Source organism: Diabrotica virgifera, chromosome 1 (genome assembly GCF_917563875.1).
Source record: "Diabrotica virgifera virgifera chromosome 1, PGI_DIABVI_V3a".
In the NCBI taxonomy this organism is placed as follows: domain Eukaryota; kingdom Metazoa; phylum Arthropoda; class Insecta; order Coleoptera; family Chrysomelidae; genus Diabrotica; species Diabrotica virgifera.
Window position 1 is genome coordinate 131,450,836 of NC_065443.1, and position 12,571 is coordinate 131,463,406.

At 32.3% G+C, this 12,571-nt stretch overlaps 1 protein-coding gene across 1 annotated transcript in view; it reads left to right on the forward strand.

Annotated features, from left to right (window-relative positions):
• The window catches only part of LOC114326439 (CCR4-NOT transcription complex subunit 1), a 70,985-nt gene that overhangs the window by 56,910 nt on the left and 1,504 nt on the right, over positions 1-12,571 (forward strand). The window contains exons 11-13 of the mRNA XM_028274810.2: positions 2,890-3,170; positions 4,819-5,248; positions 8,703-9,151. Coding sequence (XP_028130611.2) covers positions 2,890-3,170; positions 4,819-5,248; positions 8,703-9,151 — 1,160 coding nt within the window. The remainder of the gene's footprint in view (positions 1-2,889; positions 3,171-4,818; positions 5,249-8,702; positions 9,152-12,571) is intronic.

The window sequence follows — 12,571 nt, forward strand, 5'->3', positions numbered from 1 at the left end:
GAAGAGTTTGTATTTTTATCGATGTTGCTTGAATGTGATTTGTTTCGTATTTTAGCATTTCATAATGTTTTATAGTTTCTCTTATCAATATGGCTGAACCTCCGTGGGCTGTACCATCTGGGTGATTTGTGTAATATTTATACTTAGGTATCTTGAAGTAGGTTCTGTCTGTAAAATGGGTTTCACTTACTAGTAGTATGTCAATGAAATTTTGTTCCAGAAATAGTTTTATATCTTCTTTATGATTAGGAAGACCATTGGCATTCCATTGGGCAATTCTTATGAACTTTGACATTGTTAGTTTACTTTATTTACTAGCATGGAAATCATGTTGAGCACCATACTGTTTTGTTGCATTAGCTGGTTAAATAAATTTTTAAACTCTTCTAGAAATTTGGTAAGTATACTCGCTGTATCTTCGTTGTTGTTCTGATTATTTGCTGCAGCTTGAGCGTAACTTTCATACTGATTCTGAATCATGGGTTGTGTATATATTCTGGGTTGTGTATGTATTTGATTTATTGCTGCATTTAATACGTTTCCTCTGTTATGATACCTGTTATTAATATCATAAATTTTTTGGTAATGTTCACATCCTTTATAATTTGCGGGGTGATCCCCACCACATAATGCACATTTTGCTGGAGTTTCTCTAGTCTTCTTACAAGTTGTGGTATTGTGGGCTCCTCCGCATTTGACGCATACAAATGGTTTATTGCAATATGACTTGGAGTGACCGTACGATTGGCATCTCATGCATTGTATTATGCGATTTTTGGTTGTTCGGGGAGGTTCAATTTCAATAACTCTATTCTGTAGCCCCCTTAAGTTATAAATATCTTTGTTATTTGCTGCCGGTTCGAGATCCACGAAGAACAAATTAAGTGGCTCTTTAGTAATTCTGTGTTGTGCATTTATTATATTTCGAACTTTATGACCCAGTTTTAGGAGTTCGTTTTTTATATCCTCGGTGTTAGTAGAGTGGTGAAGGTATTTTATTACAACTCTATAGGCTCGATTCTGTTTTAACTGATATGTATGGTGATAAATGTTATGTTCATTAAAATATCTAACCATTTTTCTATATGTATCTGGCGTGTCACAACTTAATTTTACGACATTGTTAGTTAAACTTTTTGTATGATATTCTTCCCTTTCTGCTACATCCTTAATTTTTTGTACCATTTTTTGATAGTCTTGTACACCGTGTATGAAAATTGGTGGAGGGTTTGCTGTGTTGTTCTCCTTGGGAGGGATTACTTCATTTTCTAGCGCTTCAAATCTATTTTCTGTTACAATAATATTTGTACTGTTTGCATTGTGTGTTGTTTTTCTGATTTTTCTTCTTTTTGAGCTTCTAATTTCTTGCCAATCGTTGCTGCTAGCTGGTTCGTTGTTTTCTTCCTCTTCTTCACTGGTGGATGGCAATCGTTGTAATTGATAATTTGAAGCAGAACTATGATATGTGATCGGCACTAATGGAATTTGTGTCTGTGGTAGTGGAGGGTACAAGTTAGGTGGCATTGGTTTAGTTGGTGCTGGTTGCGACATCGATATTAGATATGGCGTGGTTTGTACATTCATGGCTAGTTGCCCTTGTGTGTTGACTTGTTGATACATTTGTGGGTTGGTTATTGAATTATTACTAAACTCTGTATTTATGCCGGATGGAAACATATTTTGAAAAATATATTTATCATCATTTGCGTACCTGTGTATTAGTTTTCCTGGACTGGGCTTGTCACAGTCCCGAACAGGGTGTTTTTTGCTGTACTAAATTACTTCGATATGTCGATATAAGAATGGACTGAACAAATTTTATCTACGTTAAATAATCTGTGGTTAAATCTCAAAATTCGAAGAGAAACTTTGAATTATGTATTTAAACTTTGACAGTTATTTTGACAATTCACCCTCTTATCTATGGAACAAAATACTAAATAAAATGACCTGAACTAACGTCAAACAGTTACCTAAAGAATAACACTCTGGACATGGCGCGCGCTGCGGTATACGACTAGTGGCGTCAGAAGCGTTTTCTTGAAATTTAAAATAATGCTAGATTTCTAATGAAGTTTTTTCATAGACAGGCTTTTTTAATTTTCTTAATATTTTAGACAATTGTTCCTAGGGTGTTTCTTAATCGTTTTACATGTTTAAAATGATTATTAAATTTTTTGTGAACATCCCTATTAACAACACAAAACAAAATTAACAACAAAACAAAACAATTCAATAGCGGGTATGTCCACCTCTTGCAGCAACGACTGCTCGCAATCTGTTTGGCATCGAATAAATAAGATGTGTTATCCTTGCCTGGGGAATAGCCCGAAATTCTTCTACCAGGGCCACAACTGTACCAAATTTTCTGGAGGCCTAGGATGATGGCGAATAGCTATTTTCAATTCATCCCATAAATGCTCGATAGTATTGAGATCTGGGCTGCACGCGGGCCATTCTAATTTTATCAATCCAACGTCTATTTAAGATATTTATATTTATGAGTCAATTAGTGTTTTTATTTACAAAAAACTGCGCAGCTCTTACAAGAAAAGAGATATTCGGATAATTCCAAAAACAAAATATTAGTGAGGCCTCCGGAATAATACGAAAGGACTATGAAACAAAATCAGCTCGTCAATGTTTCTACATAATTTTTTAGATGGAAAACATTGTTATTAAAAAACAGTATTTAATAACAAAATAGTAAAGATTTTTACAAAGGGTATCATCTCATTTTGACAGACAAGAAGTAAAAGCTTATGCAGTGTCTGTAGTAGGGCTATTAGTTACATTATGGAACTAAATTTATTAGCCCATTTATATTTAAATACATAATATATTCAATTAAACAAATTCAATTTTTATGTTTCCTTTTTTTATTTCTAGGTTCTTGGTATTTTAGCAGGTTGCCTTATGCAGGACCATGACACTCGTGCTATTGAATTTCAACAGTTGCCTTATCAGAGGATATTCACTATGTTGTTCTTGGAACTAAATGCTCCAGAACCCGTCCTGGAAGCCATTAATTTCCACGTTTTGAATGCTTTTTGTCATACATTACACATCTTACGGCCTACGAAAGCAGCAGGTTTTTGTTACGCTTGGTTAGAACTGGTTTCTCACCGAGTCTTTATGGGAAGGATGCTAGCCAGTAGCCCTCAGCAAAAGTAAGTTTTATGATCATATACACTAAGCGTCAAAATTATCGCGTCACCTTAAAAATGGGACATTTTTAATGTCTCATATTTCCTAAACCTGTTTTCGATTTTAGTGATTTTTTTAATATGGTCTTTAATATGTTTCTAGCTTTATTCTTCAAGAATATCGATGTAATAATATTGTTGCTAAACAGATAAGTGTCACTGTATACCGGGTGTAACAATGATAGTGTGTTTTTTCCTCAAAATTTGGAACACCCTGTGGAATATTCTAGCGTATATAAAATATTGAAATTAAAACTCAACTGCAACCTTAGGCCATCTAAACATTTTGCTTTTTGATTCATTCGCTTATGTTGGATAATAAAAAAGTTAGGTACTTTAACAACTAGCAACGTTCTTCATCAATACAGGGTGTTTCTAAATAAGTGCGACAAACTTTAAGCGGTAATTCTGCATGAAAAAATAATGACCGTTTACTTTATAAACATGTGTCCGCAAATGCTTCGTTTCCGAGATACGTGATGTTGAATTTTTTCTTACAAACTGACGATTTATTTATTGCTCTAAAACCGGTAGAGATATGCAAATTAAATTTGGTAGGTTTTAAGAGGTAGTTATTGTGCATTTTTGACGTACAATTAAGAATTTTATATGCACCATTAGCGTGCATACGGGTCATATTACCCGTATGCACGCCAATGGTGAATATAAAATTCTTAATTGTATGCCAAAAAGAATGCGCAATAACTACCTCTTAAAACCTACCAAATTTCATTTGCACATCTCAACCAGTTTTAGAGCAATAAATAAATCGTCAGTTTGTAAGAAAAAAATCAACATCCTGTATCTCTGGAACGAAGCATTTGCGGACATACGTTTATAAAGCAAACGGTCATTATTTTTGCATGTACAATTACCCCTTAAAGTTTGTCGCACTTATTTAGAAACACCCTGTATTGATGAAGAACGTTGCTAGTTGTTAAAGTATCTAACTTTTTTAATATCCAACATAAGCGAATGAATCAAAAAGCAAAATGTTACGATAGCCTAAGGTTACAGTTGAGTTTTAATTTCAATATTTTATATACGCTAGAATATTCCACAGGGTGTTCCAAACTTTGAGGAAAAACACACTATCATTGTTACACCCGGTATACAATGACACTTATCTGTTTAGCAACAATATTATTACATCAATATTCTTGAAGAAAAAAGCTATAACATATTAAAAAATCACTAAAATCGGACAACAGGTTTAGGAAATATGAGTCATTAAAAATGTCCCATTTTTAAGGTGGTGCGTTAATTTTGACAATACACTTTATCCCGGTTTAAGGAATAGAAATTTGAGGTATCGAAACGTTTCTACTAGGGTTATTAGAATATCCCGGTTATAAGAATATTTTTGCTTGGCACGAAGGCTATTCCAATAAGCGGATTCGACTGTACTTCCTTAATCCAACATATTTTATATCGTGTTTCCAAAATGGAACGTTGGCGTTTAAAAGGTTATTGAGATATTACTTTTTTAATAGGTTGAGAAAGTTTTATAGGCCTTGAAAAGATTTTATACAAAATTGGCGAGCTATAGAGTTTTTAATAAATAAACATATATTGCTATCAGACAATCTAATAAATATAATTATTGTTGTAGATGTTGGCCGATGTATGCCCAACTCCTCATCGACCTTTTCAAATATTTGGCGCCGTTTTTGAGGAATGCAGAGCTGGCCAAACCAGTTACGATGTTATATAGAGGAACACTACGAGTACTGCTCGTGTTATTACACGACTTTCCAGAGTTTCTATGTGATTATCATTATGGATTTTGTGACGTAATTCCGCCCAATTGTATTCAAATGAGGAACCTCATCCTCTCTGCGTTTCCAAGAAACATGAGGTTGCCAGATCCATTTACACCTAACTTAAAGGTCGATATGCTACCGGAAATATCGTATGGGCCGAGAATACTTACAAATTTAGCACAGATGATCACACCTGCTCAATTTAAAAAAGATGTGGATTCGTATCTGAAGGCAAGGGCACCGGTTACGTTTTTGTCGGAACTTAGAAGTAACTTACAGGTAATAATTGTATTATTTTATACAGGGTGTTTCATTAATAATAGAAAATATTTTAACTGTAGATTGTTGGGCTTAAAATATTAAGATTTAACCCAAACCACTTAAATAAAATGTTGCTCCTTACAGAGTTACGGGGTTTCAAAATTGAAAAAATATTTGTACCCAGTATTTTAAAACCGTTTGTGTTTAAAAATGTAGGTACTGCACACCCTACTAAATTATGTTAAACAAATGTTTCTGGCTACTACTAGAGGCGTACGACGGGGGAGTTATTGGTTGACCCTTCCCAAATTCTACGCCACAGACAGAATTGCTATTTTAATGCAATTTTTCCATTATCCAATACTCTGTATGTAAATAATACAGTATGGTGCAAATGTCTGGAATAAATTCGATATTTCGTAAACCGGCGACTTTAATGAAAAATCCCGAAACAGGTCGGTATTTATTTTTAAATTACGATATTTTGGCATATACTTCATATGAGTGACGTCATCCATATCGACGTAATTACGTAATCGATGACTTTTTTAAATGAGACTAGGGGTCGTGTGATAGCTCGTTTCAGAGGCTATTTAATTCAGTAATATAAATATTAACATAATTGTTTGTACAGTGTCCAAAAATTTTTTTTGAAGTTATAATTCTTTACGCGCGATATGAGGGTGAATTTTTATATGTTAAAACCTACGATCCCGGCGCATGCGCATTATAACTTTGTTCTGATTGGATGTTCAAATGACATGTCAAAAATTATCCAATATGGCAGCTGTAGCGCAGCTGTGGTTTGGACGGTTGACGGTTTGATTATGTATCGTTGTTGCGTTTTAAAATTTGTGGGAAGAAAAACAACAAAGGTTAGTTAATAGTTATACTGCCTTTTTAAATAGTTTTCATATTATATTTTTGAAGTTATACTTCAAAATGTTTTAAATTATGTATGTATCAGTCCAGAAAAGGTGTGGAAAGAATATATTAGTGTTTTTAAATATATTTTTCTACAAGCGTGTTAAAAATGCAATTTTTAGGACTCCATAGGAGCGTTAAAAATGCTACTTTAAGGCACTAGCAGTGCCTTACTGCTAGTGAATTTTAAGGCACTGCAGTTAAAAGTGAATTGTCAAATTGTGAAACGTCAAAAATATTTCATTTATTAACATTAATATTAATAATACAACTTGCGCAATTTGAAAAAGGTGGTTTAAAAGGTTTTTTATTATAATTTTGTGTCTTTGGATTTGTCTTCATTGGGCGTAAAATAATAAAACATCTATTTTTATATTTCACTTGTCACCGTGATGTATAATTATGTATATCTGAAAGGTAAGTAGCATGCGGCTTGATGGCCTTGTTGGTAGAGCATTGGACCAGAGATCAAAAAATCGCGAGATTGCGGGTTCAAATCCCGGACGATTCATATTTTTTTCTTTTTTTTTTTAATATTTGGCATTGAAGTTTTGGTTCATTTTTGGTAATTATTGTTAATTTTTTGTATTGTAACTGTTAAGTAGGTATATTTATTTCGTTGAAATTATATTATAATAGAAGTATAACTTCTTACGTGCGTACAAAGTACACACACATTATTTTTTTTTAATTAAATTCACAGACAAAAAAAAAAGAAGAATGTATGTAATTTATTTAATTCAAAATTCATTTTACTGCTGACGGAAAACAGAAAAAAATGTTTATTTGACAAATAAGCATTGCTTTTCGTTTAAATTAAATGTTCAAACTTCCGAGAGGCAGGTGGTTGGCGGGAGCTGGTTTGAATATTGAATTTAAGCGAAACAATGCTTATTTGTCAAATAAACATTTTTTCTGTTTTCTGACAACAGTAAAATGTATTTTGAATTAAATAAATTACATACATTCTTCTTTTTTTGTCAATTTAATTAAAAAAAAATTGTTGGACACTGTATAAACAATTATGTTAATATTTATATTACTGAATACATAATTTAATACCTCTCAAATGAGCTATCACACAACCTCTAGTTTCATTTAAAAAATTATCGAACGTCATCACGTCCATATGGATGACGTCACTCGTATGAAATATATGTCAAAATATCGTAATTTAAAAATAAAAATCGACATGTTTCGGGATTTTTCCTTAAAATCGCCGGTTTACGAAATATCGAATTTATTCCAGACATTTGCACCATACTCTTCATTCGTAAGGATCAAGTCATTAGTTTTCGAGATATCTGAAGTTAAAAATGAAACGGCACAGTTATTTTGATTAATGTATTATGCCCCTTCGTTTTTAACTTCAAATATCTCTAAAACTAATGATTTTATCGTTACGAATGAAGAGTATATTATTTACATAGAAAGTATTGGAGAATCTAAAAATTATGCTAAAATAGCAGTTCCGTCAGTGGCGTGGAATTTGGGAAGGGTCAACCATTCCTATCCCTTGTCGTACGCCTCTGGTAGTAGCCAGAAACTATTATTTAACATAATTTAGTAGAGTGTACAGTGGACAGTACCTACACTTTCTGCCAAGTATGATAAGGATATGTCTAAAAGTTTTCATTTTTAACTTCAAATATCTCGAAAACTAATGACTTTATCGTTACGAATGAAGAGTATATTATTTACATAAGTATTGAAAATCCAAAAATTGCACTAAAATAGCAATTTCGCTAGTGGCGTAGAATTTGGGAAGGGTCAACCATTCACTTTCTCCCCATCATACGCCTCTGGTAATTGCTAGAAATGTTTGTTTAACATAATTTAGTATGGTGTACAGTACCTGCACTTGCTGTCAAGTATGACAAGGATATGTGAAATGGTTTTAAAGCACTGGGTACAAACAGTTTTCAAATGTATAAATAAAACACCCTAAAAAGTCTTTCTATAAAAAAATTTTAGCGACATTTATCCCAATTAACGTGACACACATTTTTCAACTTGTCAAAGTGAACAGCACAGTTTAGCAAATATTCAGACGAAGATATCAATAAAATATTAGTTAAAATTATTTATAAATACAGTTTTATTCATGAAATAATCTTACTGAAGTAGACTAAAGCGGTTAATATTGCCGATTTGTGTTATCCTCGTGACAATTTGACATTAGATGCAGAACTAAAAGTTTATTATGTTTCATATTCTTAAATGTGGCAGTTGTCAAAACTCGCCATTAAATAGAAACAAAATACCTAAAAATTATTCCCAATATAATGTAGGTAGAATATTCCTGGTATAATAATAATCTGATTGGAAAGAATTAAACATGTGATGAAAAATCTTACTACACGATTGGAAGTTAAAATCATTAAAAAATAATCACAATATTGTACTTCGTGTTTGATAATGTCACGTACTGCCGACACACTGTTGCCAAACGTTCGCAGCACTTCGAAAAACGGTGCGACTACTATCTCTCGAATTAATATTGATGACAAGCTGATGTAGCCTCTTATGATAATCTTTTTTTTTTTAGGTTTCAAACGAACCTGGTGTGCGTTACAATATCCCGTTAATGAACGCCTTAGTACTGTATGTAGGCACTCAAGCGATAACTTACATACGGAACAAGGGCCACACGCCGAACATGTCGACAATAGCACACAGCGCCCACATGGACATCTACCAAAATCTGGCTGTCGATCTGGACACCGAAGGTCGCTATTTATTCCTTAACGCTATCGCGAACCAACTGAGGTATCCCAACAGCCATACACATTATTTCTCTTGCACTTTGCTCTATTTATTCGCCGAAGCCAATACAGAGGCCATTCAAGAGCAAATCACAAGGGTATTATTGGAAAGGCTAATTGTAAATAGACCGCATCCCTGGGGGCTACTGATTACCTTTATTGAACTCATCAAAAATCCTACGTATAGGTTTTGGCAGCATGAGTTCGTCCATTGTGCTCCAGAGATTGAAAAGTAAGTTATTTTTGAATCATTTTTATATACATAATATATAGTTCTTCCATTATTCACGAACTTTTCTTAAAATTATTCACGAACTACTTTTTATAGGCGAGCGGCAGCAAACCCTAAAATTACGTTATACCGACCACGAAAATCAACTTTAAGGTGAATGACCAATTTTGGTCGTTCTTTATGTTTTCGAGGTCCCTAAATCCGAATATGAAGTTTATTTTTATCTAGAATAAATTGGTGGAACATGTTCAAAAATCAAATTTTATGCAAAAATGCGAAAAATCAATTTTGATGATTTTTCAAATTTACCTCTCTGAATTTTTGGCCGTTGTAAATATTTCCTTTTTCGATTTGTAAGCCTCAAATTAGGGGTGTGCCGCTGGCCTATTATACTAGGTCTCTTTTTACTCACAGAAACTAGTATTGCAAAATTAATCTGTTTGTTCATGGAAACTACAATAAGTTAAACACGGATAAGCAATACGGCATGTCTTTGATACATCATTTTCTTTATTAAGAATTTTGACATAATTTTCGGTGACATTGGCGGATTTGTTGTGTTTAAAAATGGGTTTTCATTAAAGGAATAAAGCAAACAGCCGCAGGTTGCCTGAATACAACAAAATGGAGAAATAAACATCTCGGAAAAGAACTGAAATGCAGAATTTACAAGTCATCAGACCAAAAATGAAATACGCGTCAAAAACATAATTTTCATTAAACTCTCATGAAAAAATTAGACTGCTATTTATCACCAATATAATTCCTGTCATTTGACATGTTCTTCGTGTTGGACTTATTAAAATGCCCAGTTGGTGATAAATACCAGTCTGATTTTTGCATGAAGAATACATGGAATGTTTTAGTAATCTGACGTTCCAAATTTTTAACCTTAATGTTGTTCTGAAGCTATTTTCTTGTGGCATTTTTACAATTTTAACTATTTATAATGGGAAATAAGCCACAATATTATTAAAAAAATGATTTTTATTAACGTTTCGACGCCCAAATCGGGTGCCGTTGTCAAAATACAAAATACTACTAGCATAAACAAAAATGTTGTTGCTTAGTAAAAAAATTCTTCTAATAATTTATTTAATTTGACTCATTTATATCGGCAATTCAGATACATATGATACATTTTAAAGTAGAAGACTTTAAAATGATATTGCCAATATTTATGAGTTGCGTTCCTGGGACGACTTTACTGAAAGATAGTTCATTCGATTACATGAAATCAACCCGAACTCAAGAATATCCGTCACAAAAAAAAATCATAGCATGTGATCTGTCTTTAAAAAGACAACCACATGCAACGGTGACATTAAAATTCTCGTGTTGGAGATCTCATAGTAAATCACGAGGGAAAACCTCGCGATACTATCCCGGCATCGTAAGTATTTGGTCTTACATTTAATTTACTCTCAAAATTAATACCAAATTCTGACTTTACTATAATTTTGTTTAAATTATAAATAATATCAATAATACATGGATATATAAGTAATACTAAAATATAAAATATGTACTAACTCGACTATTGACTTACTAATTGTGGTATTTTCTTTCTATTGACTTCCTCTTTCAGTATGGGTATCCACATCCTACTACATTCCACCGAGGAATTTGCGACACAATTGGTTTCGTTTAGCATAATTAGAGCCGCTTCTTTGATTTTTTTTTTACTATCTGTTTCTTTCAGGACTATACTTGAATCTCTCCACTGAACTCTATGTTCATTATCCCATGCGTGTTGACATATTTGAGATCTATCAAATTCTCTATTTTTAATATAAGATTGATGTTCACTTATTCTAACGTTTAATGGTCTTGATGTTTCACCTATATAAAACTGTTCGCATTCACAAGGTATTTTATAAATACAATTCTTTGTCCTTTCTTGTTCATTGTTAGGTTTAGTTTTAGATAGAATAGATCTGAATGTGTTGGTTGTTTTGAATGTTGTTGAAATGTTGAATTTATTTCCTGTTGTTTTAAGTTTCTCGGTTAGTCCTTTTATGTATGGTATTGATATTTTCCTCGTATTATTTCTTGTTAATGTTGTAGGATCCCGTTCTATGTTGTTCTGTTCCATTCTATCCAATCTTGACAATTTCTTATTTATAAACGATAAAGGATAATCATTTTTTAATAAAACAGATGTTAAGAATTGTTTTTCTTCTAAAAATGAATTTTCGTTAGAAAAAGTAATTTTAGCTCTATCATATAAGGATTTTATGATTCCCTTTTTAACGTTGATGTTGTGATTTGATTTGTAATTGAGATATCTGTTGGTATGTGTTGGTTTTCTGTACACTTGAGTCTCATATCCAGTATCCTTCTTTGAGACTAAAACATCGAGGAAAGGTAGGGTGTTATTATATTCCTTTTTCATTGTAAATTTTATTGTCTCTTCTTGATCGTTTATAATATTCAGGAATGTATCCAACAATTCTGATATGTGAGGCCATATTGAAAACACATCATCTACATATCTCCACAATACAGTGGGTTTTAAATTTTGTTTAGAAATAATATTAGTTTCGAAATCCTCCATAAATATATTAGCCAATAATGGAGATAAGGAGGAGCCCATTGCTAGACCAAAATTTTGTTTATAAAATTCATTATTTAGTTGAAAATAGGTATTATTAGTACATAATGGATATTTGGATTAAACTCAATAGTTGATAATTTGTTTAAAAAATGTAAGGAAGTACAAAACTCAAAGAGGTACCACAAAAAATGTATATTAATAAAAGGTCATAAAAGGACGCGAGACCACATTTGAGAATGGATACTTCTCTTCATGTTTTTAAAAAATGTTTTGTATTCTTTATAAATGTGTCATCATTATTAGCAAATGGTTTTATAATGTTTAATAAAAATTTTGATAGTTCACTACAAGGAGAACCGATGCTACTACAAATGGGTCTAAGTGGTATGTTCGCTTTATGAATTTTCGGCACTCCATAAAAATGTGGTGACTTACTGTAATGAGGTGTCATTAATTTTCTTTGATAGTATGTTAGATCATTTTTAAATTTGAATAAAGTTCTATAGATTTTGTTTTCCAGTATAATAAATTATTAGAAGAATTTTTTTACTAAGCAACAACATTTTTGTTTATGTTAGTAGTATTTTGTATTTTGACAACGGCACCCGATTTGGGCGTCGAAACGTTAATAAAAATCATTTTTTTAATAATATTGTGGCTTATTTCCCATTATAAATAGTTAAAATTTTTAACCTGTTCCACAATTAAAACTTCCCCTGTTCCAGGGTTCCCATACATCAAAGTTTGTCCGACTAGACACCGTTAAGCTATTAACAAATTTTCAGCTTGCTATTAATCAACTTTTTTTGGTACGCGGGATCCAGACCTATTATATTTATATATAATATATCTAAATTACTATA